Source organism: Podarcis melisellensis (assembly GCF_964234715.1).
Source record: "Podarcis melisellensis genome assembly, chromosome: 9".
NCBI lineage: Eukaryota > Metazoa > Chordata > Lepidosauria > Squamata > Lacertidae > Podarcis > Podarcis melisellensis.
Window position 1 is genome coordinate 49573732 of NC_138541.1, and position 25974 is coordinate 49599705.

Sequence of the window (25974 nt, forward strand, 5' to 3'; positions counted from 1 at the left end):
AGAAAGTGAATATTAAACTGTGTCAAAATTGAATAAAAGACACCATGCTGTTTGAGCACTATAATCCTCAAAGGCTTACGTGGCATTAAAAAATATTTAAATGCACTTTGTAAAGACTATTTTTTATTCACATGATATCCATAGATGCTAATTCTGCTCTTGCTTGGTGCATTTGCTAAAGATTAGGTCTGAATTTCGACATATCCTAATTGGCTTTTCATAATGCAAACTAAAATAGGAAGAAGGGTAGACCTAATCAATAAATAATAGTATGTTGAAACCCTTTTTTAGAATTGTAACTTTCCCAGTGGAAGCTCTGGAGATTGGATTTATACCGGCACCCTGCCTCAAGGCAGAAAGTGAACACTGTAATAAAAAATAGACTGTGAAATAAACAGAAGAACAGGTGATATAAATTATGCATACCAAGCACCAGTACAATTTTACTTCTCTTTAATATTAACCATGTTTTATATGTGAAGATAAAATATTGAATGTGAAATTACCTCAGGTAAAACCCATTACATTTCATAGAGCCAAAAAAACTCTAGGTGCTTATGAAATTTTTTGATAAAAAAAAAATCTCCTGCGGTCCAGAAATATGTAGCCAGTTTAAATGATGGACAAAAATAAATGGAATGTAAAACAGAAAAGCCCTATCTGGTATTTAGGAAAATAGCGATTATAAATTTTAACTGTTCAAAGATCAAAAGGCCATGCGCCATCAAGTTTCCAGTTACTGGCAGGGAATGAGAAACTTTAGAACAGTTGCTCACTCATGACAATTGTTCTAAGGCATCTTTGTAACTTCTCTGGTTTTTAAATTAAAGAATCAGGATGGTTTCATGTGCTATATAGGTCAAGAAGCCACCACCTGCATCAGTTTCCCAAGCTGTATTCTCACAGCAGAAACCATATTCACACAACCCATAAAATTGTATCAGCATATACTTTCTTTCCTGTGCACAGGCCCTGAACACAGGAGGAGCGAGTGCATTGGAGAAATAGCTCTAGCTTCTTCCCTCCTCCATTTTCTTGCATTGCAGGTCACGGGAATGTAAGACCATTTATACCAAATCAGACCATTGACCTAGCTAGCTCAGTACTGGCAACACAGACTGGCAGGGAGTCTCAGATGGGGCCTCTCCCACTCCTGCCTGGTGATGCTGGTGAACCCACAACCATTTGCATGCAGAGCATGTGCTCAACCACTGAGCCATGGCTCTTCCCCTTCTGCTCTGTCCTTTCCTGGCTCAATAGCCATCTACCACTTCCACCTGCCTAGTCTAGGAGTCTAGCACTTGAGGCCCAGGTGCCAAATCCAGGCCGCCTCCTCAGCCCACACCCATCACTGATCCTGCACTAAGCCCTCCTCCTGTAGTTTTGTCTGACTGGAATATGTCTTTGAACCATAATAACGCCTCTCACTTGCCTGGAGAGATGCATGTGTAGAAACCTCTGGCTTACATGCGGCTGGACTGTATTCTGCTGTACAAAAGAGTCACTCTCATTGCCCCATCCACCACTGCTGTGCAGCCGCCAGAAAATTGCCTAAGAGGGAACACTGCCCACGGCAGAGGGAAATGTTCCCTGGCACAGCCTGCTCATCCCTCAATTCACTCAACTTTTGGTACCATTCTGTGTGGCCAACATTCAGGGCATTGGGTCTTTGAAAGCTTTGAAATTATTCTCTTTACGTTATGACTAGGTGAATGAACAAATTACTGCCTTTTAAGTACTTTTAAATATGTACACACCTCCACACAGGGCAAAGGGAAAGGGACCTTGGTTACTGAATGCCAGTGGAGACATATTATTAAGTGATCCACTCCTCACTTAATAAGTGCCACTTCAACCAATTATGTATGTAACTTCGCTTTATGAGAAGCATTAAATGTTCAAGGTAAAGGACAAGAAGCCTACAATAGGTTTATCACCACCTAGCTTAAGTTTCCATGTTGGATAATAGGAGAATATAACACTGCAATTATTACGTAAGTGATGTAATGTGCGAGGAAACTCATGATCTGAGGTCTTTCAACCTTTCTGCAAAAGGAATGATTCGGAGGGAAATTGCTAGAAATGTTTAGATCAATAACAAGTGCAGTAAGCCTTTCAAACAATGTTTTTTGTCTGTAAGGTAAGAGCTGCACTGTGAGCTTAGCTAGATGTAAATAAGGTTTTTTCATTTTAACCCTTGCCTAACATTTATTTGCCTCTGTAGCCTTTCCCCATCTGGAAAATGTTTACGCTACAGCTTTGTACAACTGGTTTCATGATGGATTAATTAACATACGATATACTTGTGCAAATGCCAAGTATTAAGCATAATAATCCTTTATGTACCACCTTTTAAATTTCTTTGGAATGATTCAGTGCTAGAGACTCTTTTTTTGGATTCGAAAAGAGACAGACAAAAATGAGAAAAACATCAAACAGTATCAAACAAAATAGCACTTGTAACAGTGGAATTCAGTATGTGGATTCAATTAACTCTTTGGCAGTGTCGGTTGTGGCATATCCTATTGTCAGCTCCAGGCATTGTGCCAATAAATGCATGACTGTTGGAATCTAGGGGCTACAGATGGTTTGTAAAACTTCTGTCTGTTCTTGTTTTCAGCCAATTTCTGGAGTGCAACAACAAGTGGCAAGGCAAGCAAAGGCTTTCCTGTCCCTAGGAAAGATGGCAGAAGTCCAGATCAGCAAGCGCAGACCCGGCGGTGAGAAATCGTGGTTGTGGTTCGCAACTGTGAAGTCTTTGATTGGGAAAGGGGTTATGCTGGCTGTCAATCAAGGCAAAGTGCAGACTAATGTGCTTAACATTGCAAACGAGGATTGTATCAAAGTGGCAGCTGTTCTGAACAATGCATACTACCTGGAAAACCTGCATTTCACCATTGAAGGAAAGGACACACACTATTTCATCAAGACCACCTCACCAGAGAGTGACCTGGGCACGCTGAGACTGACTAGCGGACGGAAGGCCCTAGAAAATGGTATCAACGTCACCGTTTCCCAGTCTACCACTGTAGTGAACGGCAGGACTCGTAGGTTTGCCGATGTTGAAATGCAGTATGGTGCACTGGCTCTTCATGTCCGCTACGGCATGACACTTGATGAGGAGAAGGCACGGATATTAGAGCAGGCTAGGCAAAGGGCTCTTTCCAATGCCTGGGCCAGAGAACAACAAAGAGTGAGAGATGGAGAGGAAGGTGCCAGGTTATGGACAGAAGGGGAAAAGAGGCAACTGTTGAGTGCTGGAAAAGTCCAAGGATATGATGGGTACTATGTACTCTCCGTGGAGCAATACCCCGAATTAGCAGACAGCGCTAACAATATACAGTTCCTTAGGCAAAGTGAGATTGGAAAGAGGTAACACACTGGTTGAGCCTGGGCTGCCAAAGAGACTGACCCTGTACCAGTGTCTTCTGAGAGGGAGACCAAATTGTTTTGCTGCATTACTACTTGAGCCTAAATGTACACCTTTGCTCAGATTTTTCTGTAGCACAATCCCAATAAGACTCTACAAGAAAGAGAGAGCCTTCCAGAAGAATGATATTGCTAAAAAGAAAAACTGGGAGCTGTTTTTCCCTACTCTGAATGACCTTAAAGGTGATCTGCTTTAAAGAATATGTTTACATATGCATATCGCTGCACTCGAGTTGGACTGAAAGTATTACAAGGAAGACCTAAAGGGTTTGCAACAAGCTGCCTATTCTTTTGAGGCACTGTCTTTTAACTAAGAAACAGATCCATACAGTGTTTCCAAATATTACTAAATTGTTGACCTTTGCTTACAAGAAACTAGTCTCTCTCTCCTCCTCTCTCTCTCGCTCTCTTCCTCTCTCTGCATAGGATGTGGTATATATCTTTGTTCATTTTAAAATGTGGGGCAAAAACTCTTGTTTATGGACACCCCAATGGCTTTAAACTGTGCTTCTTTCTAAAAGGACATTGGCACAAGCAATTTATGCTACAATGGGAATTTAATAATGGATTTTACAATGATAACGTGGTTTGCCTTGGGTGGGGTGGGGGAATGGCAAGTAGAATCCTTGTCACAGAGCAGCAAAGGAAACCTTGATTTTTTTTGTAAATTATGTGAGACAAGTTGTTTATGGATTTTTATATGAATTACAATTTACTGTACATCAAATATTAGTCTCAGAGGAGTTAATTTATGTAAAGTGTTTAAAAAAGGTTTATACTTAAAATAAAATGATAAAAATGTGCAGTGTGTGAATTTTTTTAAAGGAATTGCACCTTTTGTTATGTTATAGCTGTACAGTATAAAGAGTTATATTGTAGAGATATAACAGTGTATACAAATGGACAGAAGTGTTAATATTTTTGTATTAGCTTTAAAAACAGTGCATTTTTCTCTTTCAATTGCTTGTGGGAAAGGTTGGTGTGGGGCAGCCACTCCGCCCCGCTTCCTGTGCCCTGCTTGGCCCTCGCCACTCGCTGCTAAGAGGGAGAGCAACTCAATAAGATTTATGTATGACAGTAGAAGACTTTTGTAGGCTGGGCTTGCCTTGTCCTCTTCCAGCCCTAAAGGTGTATTTATTCATTTTGCGGCTCTGTTGTGTATTTTTAAAATGTGGGATGTAAAGCTGTGTTATGTGGTGAAAGGAGCAATCCTATCCATGTTGACACAGAGAGTTTAGTCTCATTGTGTTCAATGGGGCTCGTTTTCTAGTGAGCGAGTTTAGGATTGCAGCCTCAGGTGCTCTGCAAATGTACATGAATGGAAAGTTGGTGCAGTGCTCACTGCCACAACGACATGGCTCCTGCCTATGTCTTCTGAAAGAAAGGTTTTCAGTATTTCACTGGAAAAACACAGAACAACATGGGTAGGTGGAAAAACAAGTTAAACTAATACCCTAGCCTTTAAACCTCTTGTCCACCAAAAAGAGTCACAGACACACACACATATGAATTGCAAGAAAAAGGAAGGTGAGAGTATTAATTTAGTGCCTAATCCACATCATAAAGCTACCATACAGTTTGGCAGGGCTTTTTTCAGGTAGAGCCTCACAGGAACTTGGTTTCGGCACCTCTCAGATGGGTGGCATTGCCATTAGAACAAGGGAGGCATTCATGGGGAGTTCCAGAACCTCTTTTTCTAGGAAAAAATAGCACTACAGTTTGGCATGACCTGCTCATAAGGACAGTCCAATCTAATATGGTTGGACTCAAGACATGCAAACAGCAGAGGTTAACACAGGCCCTTTTGAGGCAGGTTTCAATACTGGGCATCTGCTCTGGAACATCTGAATTAACAATCAAGGGGAATGCTTCTGATATGAATATGTTCCAAGTGCATCTCTCAACACAGTCTTCTGTCCCTGATCTTAGATGGGGGGGGGGGGACAGAAGTCTCATACCAAATGATAGAGCTCTCTGGCAGGTTTGAACTCCAGCACCTAACTTTATAACAAAATCACATCACTGGGAGACAGTGGCTCTTAGTATGCCTGAGACTGCTTTCAGAGGAATCTAGGTCATGTAATCTCACAATATGCATTCTATTTCAGTAGAACAGAATTCATCACTCTTCCAAAATTCTGAGACTCTCAGCTTCCAGTGTGCTGGGTTTTTTTATAATAAAAAAAACTACCATTCAGACTTGCAGAGATAACATTAAGAAATAACATTCACGTATGTACTTCCCACTAAGCCTTCCTGTGCTAGAGAATCTGCATTAAAGTGTTCCTTGGTTTCTGGCCTCTGCTCATATGCTGCCCCTTCATCAAATTTTATAACTACACCAGTTCCAAAAAGCTCAGCACTTGTAACTGGACTGAAACATGCCTGATTAAAAATGCAGTGGGAGGAGGTTACATCATTTGTAAGTGGGCAGGGAAAGACAAAGAGGGGCATCTTATTTTTAGGGCTACTCCTTCCCACATTCCTCAGTATTTCTGGATAAGATCCCTTGTTCCTGAGTGCTGCTTTCAGCCACAAAATGACTAAAATATTGTGGGGTTTGTTTGGGTTTTTTGGGTGGGTGGGGGAGAAAGGTTAATTGTGCTGTACTCAGTATGCAGAATGGCAACAAATGGCAGGTGAATGTGTCTTAAATACCTGAAGGGGTGAAATAAAAATAGTTTCCTAAATGCTTTCTGCACCGAGATTCTATAGTATTATGTGTGCTCTCAACTGCACAGTAGGAGTCTTGTCAAACAGGCTGTGAGTAGGTCAAGCAAGTTACTGAATCCACACTATCAGTGCTGTTGCTATTCATGTACCCCTTGGGTAGAAGCTACAGAACTGCTGACATTTAGAATAAAAGCTGTTATTTTATTAAAGTGCAAATTAACAGTTAAGTTTGTTTTTATTTTTCAACCTTCAAAGAGCCCAAATTTAGCAACTATGATTCATGAAACCCACAGCTCAGTGCCATTATTTCACATATTATTTTAATCTGGGAAATGTATGGGGATTGCAGTTCTGTTAACTCGGATTTAACAGCATTGTACTAGAGGTTTGTCAGCTCTAACTGTGGAATTAGGTTCATGCTCAAAAAATGTAGTGGAATGTTATTGACTTGGAATACCGCAAACATATCCAGTGTGTTACATGTCAGAATAGAATTAAAGCTTCTACTTCCTGTGCCCTTGTTCCTTCTCCCTGGTTTAGGCACGGGTAGCCCCCAAACTATAGTTTCTCTTGATGGTCATCTAAAGGCCCAACCAGCAGCCTTTTCTCTAGCTATAGAGAAAAACAATCATTCTGAGATGGACATGCTCCTACATGAGACAGAGACTTTGGGGGATTTGTAAACAAGAAAATTTAAAAGAAATGGAAAAAAATGTATTAAAATAAATACCCTACAAAAATAAGGAGATTCAGAGTATTTTAGGCAAAATGCTTTCATGCTATTTTGAAATGTAAATTTTGTCTGATTTGTATTGTTCTTTTAATTTGCCTTCTGAACTTTATATGTGTCCTGAATTTTTCCACACCTTGATGACTATAGATTGCATCTCGGCTTTCCAATAAAAGCCAAGCCAATGTGTCTGCGTTTAGATTTGTTTTCTTAACTATGTGTGTCAGACATTATAACTGTGTTATTGCTTTTCTGTTCCTACTTGTAGATGCAAAGTGATCCAGTACTGCTAGTATTGATTCATTTGCTGCCCAGTTGGGAGTTGTTTCCTGCCCCCTCTGCCCAGTGGCCCAGACTGCTAGCTCAGCAAGGCAAATTACTCCATGGGATCTCTCTAGCGGCCTACTTTACAGAAGCATTAACTACACCTCACATTGTTAAGCATCATAAAGCTAAGAGAAAATGAAAAATGAAGGCTTATTCCCTTTCATATTAAAAAACACAGCACTTAATTAAAGCAGCTGATTATATATAACCAGTTTGACACTGATAAGTCATTCAAGGCCTGAAGAGCCTTCAATCCAAATTCACACCATTTGCTGAAAAGTGCTACCTTCAAAACACTCTGCATGTTTTTATGTTAGGTAGAATAGGCAGACTTCATCACATTTGCTTTGTAGTGACAACTGTAGCTTGACAAACATGCTCATCCATCCCAAATTGGTTATTCTATGTCACCTTTTTAAAAAAAATAATGCTGATTACAGACTTGGTATTTTCACACAGATGAGAGAAACAGATCTTCCATTTTACAACGGGAAATAATGTCATCCTGAAAGCATTATTAGCGTTTTTATAGAGTAATGACTGAATGCAGCAACAACAGTACTACAATACTTCACACGTGTATAACACTTAAGAATGTTCAAAGTGCTTCACATTGTAACGTATCCTTATAACAGCTGTGTTAAGCCAATCTATAATTATTGCCATATTATAATACTGCCAGAACGCTAATAAACTACTGATATAAAAGGGGGAAATCCTAGCTTGGAGCCAAGCCCAGCTTTAGGACAGCAGCAACATTTTGTCTCAAATACGAGTCATGAGAGTTTACTATCTGAGGATATACTACACTGATTTTACTGAAGGAAACATTAAGCATCATAGCCCAAACAACACATTTTCTGTTAATGGTTGGTCTGCCTCAGCAGTGGACCACCTGTGGGGTGGGGGGCTGAGTCATATGACCAGACTGGGGTGTGCTGAATGAATCCAGAGCCAGACTAGATTACATAGATGACAAAAAGTTATAGATGCTCTACCAGAAACCCAGATTAAAACTCACATTTATGTACCACTGTACTGAGAAGCTGTATCTTGGAGGTAGGGTGAACTGTGTGCTTCGTAAACGATGAAGCAAGCATGCCCATCACGGCAACACTTGTCAAACCTAGCCTACATCCATTTAGGTCTGCAGTGGGGAATATGTGGCTCTCTACCTGTTGGACTGTAACTCCCATCATCCCAGACCTCAATCAGATATCTGTTATAAAGACCTGGGTTACAGACCTCTCCACTAAGAGGGGGGTACAAAAAAAGCAATCTCACCTATTTGTGCAAAAGAAAACTATATTTTTAAAAAAATAATTACAAGTACTATTGCAGCCAATAGCATTTTCAAGGGCAAGTAGTTCTGGGCATGATTTTCATCAGGAAAATGACACAGGTTTGTTTTTTTTTTAATGCCATGCTGTGATTTTATTATGATTTTGTATTATTATTGTGAATTTTTTACATCCTATGAAACACGTTGAGCACAAATGTATTTGTGGGAAATGTGGTATATAAATAAATAGACTATGGCTTGCCTTTATTACATACACAGCCCAATAAACCCCTTGACAGCATACAAATCAATAGGACTAATTTAACCCAACAACCCACACCCCCTTCATACACACAAACAAAACTTACTGCAATCAGCTAAATGCAACCAACCATACTCTAGGCTCTCCAATCTCTTGCACTGCCAACAAAAACAGACAGATAAATAACTTATCCTCACAACACTGGCACAAAACCTCTGCACATACACTAGGCCAAAGAATGGAAAATCACTACCCCCTTATTTCTCCCCCCCACACACACACTTCACAATGTCTGTGACAACTGTGTCTCACACCAAACATAACTGATCTGTAGAAAGGACTCGATGCATTGAAAACAGAGAGATCATATGTACCCTTGTTAACACTGAAAACCCTTTTAAGGAAAACAACTTTAAGAGATGGAAAGAAAATAAATTGACTATGACTATGATCCAGAGCCAGACCCACTGCAGGTATTCATATTAAATAAGAAGATGGCCAGTTGCAAACAAGCGTATGTTTGACAAAATGCGTAGATTGGCCCCTCAATCTCTTTTTTAGATTGCAGCCATATGTACCCAGCCCTTTCATTTGACAAATTACATAGCACCTAGGGTGTCCTGCTCTGAATTTGGAATCAATAATAATGAACAGTATTAACTGTATTTGGTCTCTGAAGCAATGGCATAGACTCTATGGTTTGTGAACTGCATGGACCACCAGTGTTTTAACAAGTCCCTAAAGTGTGTTAAAAGTTATTTTGGCTTTTAAGTTCTAGAAATTTGATCAGAACCCACAAACTTTTGTCTGGAGGTTTGATGTACTGGCACCCTGACAAATAAACATCACTTGTAAATGTAAAAGTCTAGCCAACAGAAGGAAACTTTTTTTTTAAAAAAAAAAAGCAAGCCTCTTTTGTACTCTATATTGCTGAAGAATGGAAGACTAGTGAAATCTTGGCATTGGTAGTAGGGAAGGCAGGCTATGATTTTCAAGATGGCCTTCATTGTTGACTTTACAAGTGCTTTAGTGCCAAATTTCTCAAACTACTGAGCAGGAGAAAAATATCTGCTGAAGATTTGCATAACTGTAGATGTAGTGGCATTTGCATTTTTGCAAGTATAAACAGGAATATATTTTATAGAGATTTAAAGTTATTGTTAAATTACAAAATGTAGAATGGAAAGCACATAACTCCAACGCTCAGGAGTATGCCCTGGTGGCTGCTGCTATGCTACTGGGCCAGCTTCAAGGTTAGTGATCCCCCATGGCTTGGATGTATGGCTCACATCCACCAGGGGGCATGTGTTTAGTCTGAGGTTCCAATTTTATGGAAGTCCCTCTTCCAGTTGAGGTCAGATAGGCCTCCTTTCTATATGACTTCCACTACCTACTGGAAAACTTTTCCCATTCAAGCAGGCCTTTTAACTGAAGTTTTATTTTATAGGTAGTTTTGACCTATTTGTATTATAACCTAATAAACCACTTAGGGACTACTGTAGTTAAGGTAATATGGAAATTGTTCCTATAAATAAATGTCGTGAATAGGGGTGCTGCTACCAAACAGGCAGGTATCACCACTCATGCCCCATCCAATGAAGGGAATGAGATATGGCAACCCCAATTTAAATGTGCATATTTCAAAAGGTAAAAACCAGCAGACCCCAAAAGTTGATCTTTTTTAGGAAGACCCCAACATTTTTAGGCCAGTATCTAACATCTTTCTAGTGCTCAGTCGCTGTCCCACCACCACCACCACTTTTGTATGAGGGTCTCTTCATGTTACTAATAACTTTGAGTAAACTTTTCTATTAAATAACTTGACTTCAAATTATGTCATGGAGGAATAGGAATTCCTGGGGTCCTCCATAAGAGGAAAAATAGATTCAGAATTAACCAATTACCTAATGGTGCATTTTAGAGTCCATGGCTTCTACAAAACAAACTTAATACGTTCGGGACCAAGATAGGGTAAAATATTATAAAGCTATTATTGAGGCTACTACAGAGGGGGAAGTTGGTTTGCTTGCCTGTGGCTCCTAGGTCACTTCCAAATAACCTGTTTGTTGAGCATTTATCCTGATTTGTTCCTGGAGAGGTTATACAAATGTGCACCAAGCAAGTGTTAACCCACGCTTCTAAGTAAATTTCCTCTTCACTTTCCCTATCACAAAAAGTCGGGTGGGGGGTGCGTAGGAGTGCCAAATCAACTTTAATTGTTTTACCTAATTTTGCTGGCATGGAACAATGTTTGAAGAGACTCATTGTTCCCTTGTAGCTTAGGGCAGCCATATGTCAACAACTTTCAGGTTTTCCTAAAATAAAGCTCAAGTTTTGAGGAAGCAAAACTCATTCAAATACTGGGACCCTTTACCTTAACGTTATTACTGGATACGTCCTCTAACTAGCACCGGCAAATTGTTCCAGGGGATGAAATTACAGGATCTAATTAATCTGAGACACTTAGGAACAGAAAACTCACACTTGACCCCCTGGGAATGTGTTGTTTCTATCCCTCATTGAAATTGTACCCATACAATTTAAAAGGCAATGAAAGCAATAGGTTTTTCACAGGAATTACGCTAAAACCTATCAGGTTTAATAGAAAATGGGAGCCTTCCCCTGGGTTGCTTGTTTTAAAGCCACTGCAGAAAATTCTACAGCAGAGACAGAATCTGTCTGTTGCATTTTATAGCTAAAAGATTATCGCATTCTATATGACGGTTCAAATAATCTTCACAGGACAGGGCAAACTCATGTTGTGCACGTGGAATAGCTATCATGGAGAGATCGCTTTAAATGGCCCCTTCCGGGCATTCATGTGCAGTTCTTGCCATGAGAATCAGGATGTTTTCCATGCTACACCTCCAGAAAATCTCTGATGGTGTTATGGGAAAGACAACATAAGCCGGTCCATACAAATGGCTCATTTGTGTTGAGACAGACACCCAGGAGTAATTTCAAGGGGGCTCCTAGTAGGTCCAGAAGCTCTTGAGATACCTTGTCACCCATCTTCAGTTATTCCCGCCCATCCACCCAACACAGTGCTCTCCTCTACTGATGAGCTCTTCCCCACTACTGCTTTTCCAGCTGAAACTATTTTAAAGCCATGTGTCTTCTGATGGGTGTATATGACCAGGGAAGGAGTAGTTAGTAAAAAGTAGACTCCCAAGGGAAAGCATAAGCAGAGCAGACAATTCCAAATCCTTTCTCCTGCCCCAAGTGCTACACTTTTAAATTGCCTCCCAACCTGCCACTTGAATGATTCAGTGGCAAAAACTCTTTTTGCACACAGATCTGCCAGCATCACATCTAGTTTGATCCAGATTTCACAAAGGCCAGAGTGCAAACCGACTCTGTGTAGTGCAAGAACTGTGGATCTCTACAACCGTCAGGGGTACCAACTTGAATAAAATATGGGGGGTCAGGTAAGCCCCATCCCGCACAATCAGTCACATGACATGGCACACACCATTTGAATGGCAATGTCCATCAACTTTGGGGGAGGGGCAGACCCCTCAAATATTTTATGGGGGGGGGTGAAGGTACCTCAGCCCAATGCTACGATCAGCTCCTGCAAAAGCTGCAATCCTAAACACCCTTATATTTGGAAGTAAATTCCCCTGAATTTATTGCTTCCCAATAAGTTTGTTTATTATTAGGGTACCAGTCAGTGTATCTGTTTTAAGAAAGATACAGAAGCAACATTCTGCACTTTTTCTGGCCGATCCATAACTTAAAATTACAAGCTGGCAGTCAAAAACAGCTCCACCACCTCCCACTTCAGCCAAGGCCATTCATTCTTCATTTCTGTCATTTAAGCACAGTTTATGAGCCCAGAAGTAATATAAGAATTTGTAAGTCCATTACAAATGCACTTTTATAAGTAGAGAGCTTTATAAAAAAATAAAAAAGCAATTTCCTCTGGATTTTGATTACAGGACTTCAGAGACGTTGATTTTAAAGGGTCCTTGAAAACCAAAATTCCAGCTCAAAGGAAGAACTCTTTCAGGAGCAGCAGGCTTCCTGAAAATGCAAATTCTTTTTGGCAATTCTCCCACCTCTCTCCCTTGTAAACAGAGAGCATGAATGGGAAAAGTCTCAAACTGGTTGGGGAGCAGCCTGCAGTTCACATCTCTACAAGAGAGCAACCAGTGCAACTTGCTTTGATCAAAGATACTAAGCACTTGCGGTACTCCTGAAAACAGGATTGGGATTTTCAACCTGAATAATTTGTTGGGATGTCAACAACCTGAATAAGGAGGGACAGGTAAACCTTTAAAAGGAGCCTGTCTTTTAAACATCAGTTAAGCTGCATGTGCTCCCTGTAGGTCGTGCAAATTGCTACACAGTTAATATGTCCCCTGCTCAAATCATAAATGGGGCTCAGACCCATAAAAAGGCCTTATAGGTAACCAGTCATCAGTTCTTCCACATTTGCTCTACCACAAATGTGACGCTAGCACCCCCTAGTGGAGGATAAAAGTTTGGGAGAGACTCAGAAAGTGGTTGGGGGAAGGGGGCAGAGTATGCCTTGTGCCATTTAAGCAGAGTCTGCATTTCTTTTGCTATTGTTTGAAGAATTCTAATTATCCTGCATTTTAACAGCTTAGCACTGCCCACAGAGTTTCACAAATAAAGGCTATTACTGCTGCTTCATGCTTCAGCTCACTGATGCCTGGGCCTTGCAACAACAACAAAACAAAAAAATCACTCCCTTAAGATTTCTTTTCACCTCAAGCAGAAGCTTTGTCAAACAAGGTTCCTCTCGCCTGGCAGATCAAAATGGAGCTTGCTGCCAAGAATTGTTTTCTGGTCAGCTGAGTGTGGCAGGCCCCAGCGCCAACACCTCTGACTGCTTCGTGAACTACAGCCACGGCTCCTATTCAGCTGTTCTGCACGCAGCCCACCAGGCAGCGAAGAGGCCGGAGGAACTCAGAAAAGAACAGATGAAAGTGTAGCTCTGGGAGGAATGGAAGGTGCTGCTAAGTCAGCTCACCAAACTCACCCAGGTGAGCAACAAGCAGCAGGCCTGCTCTGCCTGCCTTGCCTCTTCCATTTCTGGAGACTCTGAGCAAAGGAAAACCATCCCTCAGGAGGGTGGGGGTGGCTTGAACATTATCTGATAGCTATGCTTACTTGGATGACCCCTGGCAATGAACACCAAACAGCTGGGGTGACTCAACTCACAGTTTCGTGGAACTAGGACAACACTCCAGAAACCAATGTTTTGCCTTTGACTTCTGCTGCCTTGAAATATCGCTAACAGCATATTACCACTATTGTGTTGTAGGCTTTATTTTTTTATGGCATTTCAACATCTTAATGTGGGAAACAATTTAAAGTCTAAACATACCAACCTTTCTAGAAGACGGCTGTTAAGCTGCTTCCAACCAAGTGTGCAAACACGCACAGCACTAAAGCTGTTTAATTTGCTTCACGTCAGCTCACCAGCAATTAATATGCCTGCCATAACAAGGCCCATAAAACTCGCTAGCAGTAGGGGAGTGAAATGATTATAACATTTTCTCCCCTTTCAGCAATACCCGTCTACAGTTTGAGCACTGTCAAATCTTTTTAAAAGCAGATAAAGAAGCTGAGCTGCATCTGAACAGCTGTTGTTTACTGAAGCAATAATTAGCAACAGGGATAGTGTTAAAATACCTGCTACCTGAGACAAAACCAAAACAGCACACACACACACACACACACCTGCCCCCTACCTGCTGGTTAGCCAAAAAAAAAAGCAATACAAAGAATAAGCTGCTCTGAGGTTTCTTAATTTGTTTTACTAAACAATCAAAAGCCACCCTCTCTACTGTGCACTGCTCATTTAGGCAAACCTGCTTGGTGCCACGTAATTAAATTCAAGTTGTCCCACTTGACTTTATTATGCATCTCTGGATAATTACTAATCAATATGTGCAAGTCTGGACTTACATGGCTGTTCTAGCATATCTTCTCCAGGAAACATTTGTACCAGGTAAATAAATCAAACATATACTACAATCTGGGACCAGCATGGTACAGATTAAAACCCAATTTTAATAATTAATTTAATCATGGATACACCCATGCAGAAAAAAACTCCTACTAAGTTACATGGATCGAGGATTGCAGCCTAAATCAACACTTCTCCAAGCTTATTCTCAAAAACCTCAATCAGATATCTTTTACAAAGCAACCTCATCCCTTTGTTGAACAACAGGTAAAGCTTGTGAGAGTCCACACTAAAGTTGGCAGACCCAAAAATATACTGACCTTGAACCCAGAGTATGGTCTGAAGGCTCAAGAGGATAACAGGCCTGCTCTTTTCCAATACTTGAGACTCTGAGCAAAGGGAAGTCATCCCTCAGAGGGGTGGGGGGTGGCTTGAACATTATCTGACATGCACCACACACACACTGCCTTGGGTTCCAGGCATGAACTGTGACATAAATGTAAGAACATAAATAATGTAGGACATCTGAGTAGGACTTAGTTAAACCCACTGGTCACAACCTGGGGCCCTACTAAGCGTTTGTTACAACCGACAGACATTCCTTTGTTAGGCAGATTAGCAATTGCCCAGATTGGTTAGCTGGTTGGTAGTTAATCAGTAGGTTATGAAATGGTCCTCTTGAGCGTCTAAAGACATTGTTTGATTGTTTTAAAGATGAGAGCCATCAAACCTTGAGGAAAGGGGGTTCTCCTTTACTCAGCTTAGAGGAGGCATATGTGTGTGAAGAAACAACAATCTGAGACACATCTGAAACAGACACAGATAGGAAGGAGTTATCTAAGGAGGGGAGAGTCTCTCTCTCTCTCTCTCTCTCTCTCTCTCTCTCTCTCTCTCTCTTGACTTGATACGGCACAGCAGATCTCCTGCCTCACTGGAGTGTGAATGTTGCTTGTAAATAAAGCAGTATTTTAAGTCTCCAGTGTTCTTTCCACCAAAAGAAATGCAGCCTGGGTAATGCTGCCTCTCTAGAACTTCTTACTGCTCTGGAAGTGAACTGCTGTAACCAATCGTTTTGATTTTTTTTTCAGGATAAGCCAGAAAAACAGCATCCTTTTCAGGACTGGAAACATTATTCTGATTTTGCCAGAAGGAAACACAGTGGTTGAACTCTTTCAAAGCACACTCAAAGAGAGGCCACCTTTCTGGGCACATCTGGGGTAGGTAGGAGAGCAGCATCTGACCTGACAACCTGCTGACTTCACTTTCTACTGCTGCAGACCTATCCCAGACCTATGCACTTCCCAGCCCTTCATTTAACCCAGGGGTAGGCAACCTGAGGCCCGTGGGCCGGATGCAGTCCAATCACCTTCTCAATCCAGCCAACGAACTGAAATCAGTTCTGGAATCAGCGTGTTTTTACATGAGTAGAATGTGTTCTTTTATTTAAAATTATCTCTGGGTTATTTGTGGGGCCTGCCTGGTGTTTTTACATGAGTAGAATGTGTGCTTTTATTTAAAATGCATCTCTGGGTTATCTGTGGGGCATATGAATTCGTTCACCCCCCCCAAAAAAATATAGTGCAGCCCACCACATGGTCTGAGGGACGGTGGACCGGCACATGGCTGAAAAAGGTTGCTGAAATCTGATTTAACCCTTGACTCCGATTCCTAGGAAGTATTACACAGAAAGGAAAAGACCCTTTCTTGTTAAATTAGAAGGAAATAGCTCACATGTTCCTGCAAGTTATCTAAGTCCCACCTAAAGATGCTCAATAAGGTAAAAAAGAGAAGAAAAGGTGTGACTATTATCAGGAAGGAAGGAAATACCACAAGGTAAAACAGGTGTTGCCTGTGATACCTGGCATGATGTCTGAATTAGCTTTCACAGTGAAGGAGCTCAAAATGATTATCAGGAGCCTGTGCTCTTTCACCATCAAAACCAAGCAAAATAGGTTAAAGTAAACACTCCTGCAGTGACAGCCGCTGAGCAACAGAAGGAAATTCCTTGCTGACAGGCTGCAGTTAAGGCAGACTAGCAAGCCTGAAGTGCACAACCCAGACGTAACACACAATCATAACTGTGCACTGAAACCACCAGAATGAGCAGTCATAGCACCGTGAGTAAGCAACAGAGTAGAAGTCTTTCCACTGAAATGCTTCCTGGTGTCTAAACTAGAGTTCAAACTAACATTTCAAATTTCTTTCTCTTGCTCACTCCTGTATATCCTTCTTGAAGATTTTTGTTTTGTTTCTGTAAAAACAATGAAGCAGTGGCGTAGCGTGGGGGGTGCAGGGGGGCCAGCCGCACCGGGCACAACATCTGGGGGTTAGGCTTAGGGGGCGCAAATCCACGGGTTAGGGGGCGCAAATTACTTGCCTTGCCCCGGGTGCTGACAACCCACGCTACGCCACTGCAATGAAGTGGGAATCTTTCACCCTTGGCTATGAGCTTTAGGACACAACTGGATGTGATGTGGGAGATCTGCAATCAGGATTTCCTGTGTGGTGATTTTTGTTTTTTAAGTGAAAAGCAGCTAAAGGGAAGAGGCATGTGAGGAACAAGTATAACCCTTTCTCTCCTGTTGTTTTCCTGAACTAAATTATGTCACCAAAGCCACTCTTTGCCCCATTGGGAAACCATACATGTATGCTCTCCTCCAGCACAAATTCCTCAATCTAACCCCTATCCCCAAAAACCTGTTTTTTTAACTTTTTAAAATCACTGGAGATCACACCTAGTCAGGATGCCCAGATGCAAAAGAGGACAGGGCTCCTACAGTGCAAAATTTAATTTATAAGTCAGTGCATCCACCTCACAAGCCCCAGGTGCCTTTGCCTAAAAAAAATCAAGTGCTTTGAGGATGACTTGATCAAAATTACATGCCCTCCAACATTTCTCCAATTAAAACAGGGACGTCCCATTCCGTAATGATAATTTTACTATTTATACCCCACACATCTTACTGGGTTGCCCCCAGCTACTCTGTGCAGCTTCCAACATATATAAAAAGATAATAAAACATGAAACATTAAAAAAAACTTCCCTATACAGGATTGCCTTCAGATGGCTCAGGGGTCGGATAACTCCATACCCTCCAACATTTCTCCAGTGAAAACAGGGACATCTTACCATACTCTCCAACATTTCCCCAATGAAAATAGGGATGTCCTAAGGAAAAGCAGGACATTCTGAGATCAAATCAGAAACCGGGACGGCTTCTCTAAATCAAGGACATCCCTGGAAAATAGGGACACTTAAAGGGTCTGAAATTGTGCACTGCTGTCTCACTCCCAGCTTTTCTCATCTAGCAACACCACTTTCTAATGAAGCTTGGACTTCTGGCAGCGGACAGGCTGATTTCATGCCACATCAAACACAGGACAGGAAGGCAAGTGATCAGGCAAAAGCAGGAAATGCAGGCCTGGTAAGTTTTTCTCCTCTTAAAGGAATAGGAAACCCAGCCAGAGATTTGTTTTCTTGAATCTCAGAACTTTAAGGTCCAGAAGGCATTCTGCAACCATGATTTTACCATAATTCAGTGGCTCTTGATACTATCGATCATAGTAGCCTCATGAACTGCTCTGTGGGACAGGAACAATATTCTACCATGGTTCTGCCCCTGCCTACAGACAACTGCCTACAGACAACTACAGACAACTCCAAAGGACAACTGTTTCAGCCCCATGGTCTTTGCACTGTGGTGCACCACAGGGTAAAACTTTGTCACTATCTATATGAAGCCATTGGATGTGGTCATTCAGAGTACTGGCGCAAAGTGTCAAAAATACACTGATGATACAGCTCTATTTCTCCGTAACATCAGTGTTAGGAGAAGGTGTGCATGATCTGGACTGATGTCTGGGTGCAGAGATGAGGTGCAGAGGATGAGAGCCAATAAACCTTGGGAAGATGGAGGCACTGTGGGCCAGTGGGCCCCACGTCCAGGAAATTATCCATTTGCCTGTTCTGGATTGGGCTCCTTCTGAAATAAGAGGATCCAGCTTTGCCATTCGAAGGTCAGACAGCCTCCATGACTTCTATTAGTTATGACTTGTACTCCAGTTATGGCCATTCTTGTATAGGGATAGTCTGGCCACAGGGATTCATGGATTGGTAACCTCAAGGCTCAATTATTGCAACATGACCTATGCAGGGCTACCCCTGAGCCTAGTCCAAGGTTCCAGCTGGTGCAAAACACCACAGCTAAAATGTTGATGGAGACAGACCATCACTCCAGTGGCCAAAAGCTTGCACTGGCTGCCCATATACTGCTGGGCCAGGTTTAAAGTTCTAGTATTATGTTACAAAGCCCTTAAGACTTTGGGTCCAGGAAACCTCAGGGACTGCCTGATCTCTTAATGCCTAATTACTGAGGTGTTGAGGGAAGTCACTGTTAGCGCTTCCCTCCTGGTTCATATCCATGAATCGTATCCACAAGGAGCAGTGTGTTCAGTTTTGTGGGTCCAATTCTGTGGAACTTCCATCCAGTTGAGATAGACAGGCTCCCTCTATCTTGAAGTCACTGAAGACTTTTTATTTCAGCATACTTTTTAATCTGAATTCTGATTTTATATTTTTGACTTGTTTTTAGTCTTATTGTATTGGGGTCCCCCATGCACTGCTTAGAGGCAGCTGTGATGAAGTGGCACAAAATTGTTAAATAAATAGGCCATCATCACAGCTCTGCGACACTTGAAAACAACATTTTGCATCCAGAAGCAAGAGCACCTGAAGCTTGAGTATTCCACACACGCCCTTTTTGGCAAATGGCATTCGGACTGAGGCCTGCCTCTCAAGTCTCCTTTCCAGGCTATGGTTGTTTGATTCCTGCCACTCAGTGGAATCGTGTGTGAAGTTTCTGATTTGTGTTGACTCCTCCAGAGTGGGAGAAAAAGCTGATCTTCAAAGGGGAAAACAGCATCAACCACTGATTAAAGTGCAGCTTTAGCATGCTGCTCAAACGCAACTGGGTGCATCTCACATGGCACATTCTGATTAGGAGCGTGCAGAAAACTCAAAGGAAGGACTTCTTTTTCTTTTTCCAGCAAGCTGATAGGCAGAATGATGAAAGTTTAAGGGATTTTTTAATAGCTTCGGATTTAAAACACAAAATGCAATTGAACTAAGTGCAGTAAATCCAATTAGTCACCCTGGCTCTGTCCTTTTATTAGTTATTTCATTGAGTTTTAATAGGCTCTTTGGCCCTGTCTAGAACAGAGGCAAGAGGGCTTTGACCTGAAGGAGGCCTGCACCAAAAGGTACTCTGTCAAATTTGTGATGCAAGCACAGAGCTTTATCTGCAGTAGAGTGCATGGTCTGTCCACCACTCTGCTACCCTGAACCAGCAGACACTTAGTGCCCCCTCCCCTGGCCACTGACAGATTTGCGGAACTGAAGAATGGGGAGACTACATAAGCACTGTCGTGGGGCACATTGTTAGGAGATATATTTCAAAGACTTGGTGAACTCAGGCAACCCTCAGACCCCAGGGGCTTCAGCACATGCAAATTCCAAAAAGGTACACCATCCAAGCTGCAGTTTGGATATGGGTATTAGTGGTACACTGAGGCAATCCCAGTAGCACACTCTCTACTCCTGTTCATTGCCAAACAATCTGACTGGCTGGTCCCCATAGTCACAGCTGTAGTACCAGTCAGGATACAGGATACAGGTTTGTTTATTCCTCCTTTGCAGGAGGATAGGGCAACTAACCAACTGCTGGATGTCCCTCCAATTGGGAGCTTCTCCATTCCACTTTCCTACTTTTCATCTTATACATGGATCTAGTACCTTATCTCAAACTTAGTATTTATGCTGCACTGATTGGCCAGCAGCACTCTAAGATTTCAGGCAGGGTTTACCCAGAAAAGCCAGGGATTGAACCGAAGACCTTCTGCATGGACATGCTGCTGCAGTTTCTGGATTTTACAAGAATCCTCACAACAAGAGTGGTTCTAGCCTATGTACTACAGTGATGCCTTGGTTTGCAACCATAATCCGTTCCAGAGGTCCGGTTGTAACCCAAAACAGGTTGTAACCCAAGGTACGCTTTTGCCAATGGGCCTCTAAAAAAAATGGGTTGTAATCCCAAAAAATAAATAAATGGGTTGTAATCCCAAAAAGGGGGACACACAATTTAGGGTTTGACATGGTTGTAATCCAAAACAAACCAAGTTGCAAACCAAGGTATCACTGTATGTGCAATACTTTAGGAAAGTATTGTTGTTTGTGAGCAGACATGCATGACAAACTCCATTTCCGGATCACTCTTTCATAGCTAACAAATTGAGCCAAACATGGGTTTTGAAGGGCCTCTGCTCCAAGAGTGTTGAGTTATATGCCACATGTCAAAACTAAAATTAAGTGTGAAATTGCAGACACCTAGATTATTGAGTTAACCATCCATGGGAGAGCAGCAGGTCACACTATGGCTCTACAAATAGGTTTTACTATATAAACATAAAGCAAAGATTGCTAAGTGTATCAACATCCCTATAAGGAGCCGAGTATTCTAGGGCAGCTTATATACAGCAGAACAAGGACAAGCAATTTTTTTGTGACCCAATGTTTACAGCAGAGAAAGGTCTAAGCAAAGGTCAGGCAAAATTGTCCTGGAAATATCATCAGTGTTACATTTAAGTGGTCACTTAAGCTAAAGGTTGCTTATTGCTGGAGTCTGCAAATGTTGTAGCTATTCACTCCCTGATAATCATGTTGTTTTATTTTTTCCATTTATTTATTGAGTAAATCGAACTAATAAAAACACAAACCATGACTGTCATGGGAACACTCCAAGGAGGAGTGATCCAGTGCGGCAGAGGAAAGGAGGGGGGTGCTGGCGTCAACTGTATTTTTACTCACAAAGCAATCGATACAGTTTAACACAAATAGTCCTTGAATGTTCCACATTGTGCATTGCTTTCCTAGGGATCGGAGGGGAAAGTATATTAACTCATTCTCTCTCTCTCTCTCTCTCTCTCTCTCTCTCTCTCTCTCTCTCTCGTGGTTTCATACATTCCTTTTGGACTTATTTTCCTTCTCTCTAGAGCTTCACATCCCATGAAGGGACCTACATCTAAAGCAGGGCTGGGCAAACTTTCGCCTTACAGATGTTGTTGAATTCCAATTTCCATCAGCCCCAACCAGAATAGCCAATGGCTAGGCAAGATGGGAGTTGTACTCCGGTAGCATCTAGAGGGCGAAAGGGTTCTCAGCCCTGATCTAAAGCATGACATAAAATAAAAACAGCTGCAAATAAATTTTAAAATAATACAAAAAATAACTGAAGATAAATTTTAAAACAATACAAAACAAACATCAGTGGCAGAGAGACCTTTTCATTCAGATGGAAAAGCTTAGTGTGCAACAGTTGTTCTTCTGTCCAACACAGATTGGTGGGGAGGACAAAGTCTGAAAAACGCCTGTGGTCTACAGGCAAGAGCAGGAACACTTAAGGCTAAAGCTGCCTTTTTACAACCTCTTTATTCAAACCTAAGGAGACACTGCTCTGTTATGTGGATTAGTTTAATTACATTTCGTTATTCAGCTTCCACAACAAGCAGAATCAGAATAGGGAAACTGTACATGGAGAAAAAGCTGCTGAAACTCATGACAGACTCGTCTTCTTTTTTTATCATCTCCCAATAAGACCTACAGGGGTCAGGTATAGTAAGATCACTTTTCTAGGAAACATGAATTCATTATTTAAAGTCAGGTTACAGAATTTGATCTACCTATGTTTAGTACTGAGGTCAGTCGTGTATATATATAGTATAAAAATCAAGCAGGCCTAAAATATACACACTAGTTACACATGTCATGTCTAGTAGATCAGTCCACATATGCCTCAGCCAATATTTATCCTCTGTGCAAAAATCCTGTAAATTCCTTTTTGAAAGCATAAGTCTGAGAGCCATTATGAGACTAGCCTCATCCCTGATGGCATTTGGACAGGCAGTGAAAGCAGTCCATGTGCCTTTAAATATATGACTGAAGGTTATTTTAACTGTTCCATTTTGGTTCTAATGTTTTAGTTTCAGTTTTTTGTTTGGCTTTATTTTCTTTTATGTAATCCACTTTGGGGACCTTGTTAGGGCAGTGTATTTTTGAAGCAAATAAATGTATGTTCCTATTTCTTTAATTTTTTAAAAATACAGGTTCATAGGTTAGTGAGACATTGCTATGGGCATAAACCCTACTCCTCTTCTCTAATTCTTTGCACAAGAATCCATTCCAAATATTATTTTTTATAAAAAACACACCAAACTGCAGGTATGCAGGGGAGTAACCTGTAATATTATGACACAAATATTATTCACATAACAATTACAATAGCAGCAAATGAGCTATGTGGTTGAAGGACTGCATATGTCAAGGTGCAAAACACTTTGTGTGCTCAGTGAACAGGATGCCCCCACAATCTTGAGGGAAGCTGTGATGCTTTGTTCAATGAATTAAAAACTACTGGCACCATTCCTTATCTTTTTAACTGACACGGGCTTTCCCATGCCTTTAACAGCTATATGACAGGTGGGTCTCAACAGGTAAACCTCTTCCCATCACTGCATCTCCATGATGCAGAGAAGTCATCTGGTGGTTTCTATCTATTACAGAGTTGTTAAATAGATGCATCCTTTGCCCATTTAGAAAAGTGGCAACCCAGGAGAAAAGGCCACACAGAGGCTACTTTAAAGTGAACAAGTAGCTGCTCAGGAATACCTTCCAAAATATGTTTCATCATTGGAGATGAATTATTCACAAGTGATGTCTGCTAACAATGACAATACAGTGGTGCCCCGCAAGACGAACGCCTCGCAAGACGAAAAACCCGCTAGACGAAAGGGTTTTCCGTTTTGGAGGCGCTTCGTAAAACGAATTCCCCTATGGGGTTGCTTCACAAGACGAAAAAAATCTTGCATCCCCCCGTGGTTTTTTTCCGCTTTTTTCTCCCTTTTCCTAAGCCGCTAAGCCGCTTATCAGCTATTCCGCTGATAAGCCGCTTAACAGCTGATCGCTGGAAGCCGCTTGACAGCTGTAGCGCTAATCCGCTAAGCTGTCAATGGGCTTGCTTCGCAAGACGAAAAAACCGCTATACGAAGAGCCTCACGGAACGGATTAATTTCGTCTTGCGAGGCACCACTGTATTCTAAATATATAATGCAAACAGGTTTCTTACCTGTTCATTATGTTGTCAAGCTGGCATGCTGCACAATTCGCTTTCATCAAAGGTACGGTGTATGCTCATTTAACCATTTGAAGATTGTATAGATCAGTTTGCTCCTATGTAGATGAAATAAACAATCAAAAATAATATTGGTCAATAATAAAAATGGCTCAAGAGGTTATCACTTACTTTCTAACATAGCAAGTCATTCAAACAGTGCTGAAAAAGAGATAGTCCACACAAACCTCTTGCACAGTATCATATTATAAACGGAGTACATTTACAAGATACTTGGTGCAATTTCTTTAGATGCCATTTATTATTCCACACAGTCCTCAACATTCAGAATTTACTATCCATGGATTATAGCAACATGGTACAGAGTAGACTCATATTTGAAGAGTGAAAGAAGTTACCAGCAGAAATAATGGCAAATGGAAGCAATTGGGAAAGGGGTCACAGAATTGTGCAGCCTCCTCCACATTTCTGAGGCTGTTCTGCCACATTTTATGCCAAGATTAGATACAGAAACTTACATACAAAACATTTAGCAATAGATTATGGGATGTGACCTACAACACTGGTCCACACTTAACACAATAATATTTTATTATGATCTACTGCTTGCAGACAAGTGAATCCTGCACTCTGCACATAGGTTAACATTTCAGCTAATTTTCAAGAATGGCATTTCCCAGATCTACAGAAATTTCTACATCATGGTAACACTGGCCTTGGGACACTAACCTTCTGTGACTCGCCCTGTGCATCTCCCTTTCCCTCTGAGAGTGCCACAGAGGCTATTTCCTTCCCCCCTATGTCCGTAATTCTCATACCAATGGCTATATTGTGCTCCTTTCCATATTCTGGGACACATACATCAGATTTGTCATTGAAGAATTGATGATTATGCAAGATCCCCTGTAACCCACTTTGAATACAGCCTACTAGCTTGTGGCAAATGTATAGTGGTACCTCCGGTTAAAAACTCTTAACCCGTTCTGGAGGTCCGTTCTTAACGTGAAACTGTTCTTAACCTGAGGTACCACTTTAGCTAATGGGGCCTTCTGCTGCTGCCACACCACCGGAGCACGATTTCTGTTCTCATCCTGAAGCAAAGTTCTTAACCTGAGGTACTATTTTTGGGTTAGCAGAGGCTGTAACCTGAAGCGTCTGTAACCCGAGGTACCACTGTCCTACCATATTTTTTAAGTTGCAGGCAGACAGCAAAAACAGAAGGTTCACTGAGCTCCTGCACTGCTGTGCAAGACTTGATGGGACACAACTTGTACAGATCTGAGCACAAGTTGTACAGATCTGAGCACAGAATGTAGTTTCGATTGGAGCAACAGGAAGCATTTTCTTACCACATTCAAACCTAGTTCCCAACATGGGTTAGGGACACTTAATAAAGCATAAGGGTTCAAAACAAAACTCTTAGACCGGACTGTAAACTGAAGCTAAGGGAAGCTGCAGATGTTTTGAGCATTCATTTTCTCTCCCAGCAATTGCTTTAATGGGTTGGAGCTCCTGGGAGACCATTTGACTTTTGCTCATGTCTATGCCATTCCTCCCTGTCATGCTGACTGTGCAAAAGCTTAAAGCTGTCAACAACCTGCATTCGGTATTATTTCAAGTAAAGAAAAATAAAGTGACATCTGATCTGTCAAGAGGAAGGTGGGGATTTTGTTCTGAAAAATAGAAAGCAAAAATGTTCTGTGCAGAATCAATAGTCAAATCAATATTGTGCCCTCCCACCAAAAGCTCAGCTTGGCCTGAACTCTTCCTCTCACTGCCCCCATCCCCCCCCCCCCGGTTACAGCAACCATCCATTAAAGTGAGTGAATGGAACTTACTTTGCCAGGACCACATCTTTGGTAAGTGTTTCTGAAGCAATACAGTAATGATTATTTTGCAGTATTGCATTTTAATAATTAAAATAAAGCACTGAGCATTATGCGCACCACTCTGTGGGAAATACTTCCCAGTAACCAGGGCCCTCAGAAAGCATAATTCACATTAGCAGAGAGATGCTTCCACAGAACAGAAGCCAATGGCGATAGCATAAAGGTGACCCTGACTCATTCTCTCTCTTTCTAAGACAGAATCAACAACTAAGCTTTCAAAAGCATGCTTTTCGCCCCACAGAATTGCTTCTTTTCCAGT

At 41.5% G+C, this 25974-nt stretch overlaps 1 protein-coding gene and 1 long non-coding RNA gene across 19 annotated transcripts in view; one reads left to right on the forward strand and one right to left on the reverse strand.

Moving 5' to 3' along the window:
• The window catches only part of TENM3 (teneurin transmembrane protein 3), a 1264289-nt gene extending 1260059 nt beyond the window's left edge, over positions 1–4230 (forward strand). For all 13 annotated transcript variants that reach the window (XM_081925878.1, XM_081925873.1, XM_081925879.1 and 10 more), the window contains one exon: positions 2621–4230. In XM_081925878.1, coding sequence (XP_081782004.1) covers positions 2621–3376 — 756 coding nt within the window. In that variant the 3' untranslated portion in view covers positions 3377–4230. The remainder of the gene's footprint in view (positions 1–2620) is intronic.
• LOC309378252 overlaps positions 1–25974 on the reverse strand; it is a 66287-nt gene that overhangs the window by 30146 nt on the left and 10167 nt on the right. For all 6 annotated transcript variants that reach the window (XR_014171950.1, XR_014171951.1, XR_014171952.1 and 3 more), the window contains exon 3: positions 23821–23924. This is a non-coding gene — a long non-coding RNA (uncharacterized lncRNA). The remainder of the gene's footprint in view (positions 1–23820; positions 23925–25974) is intronic.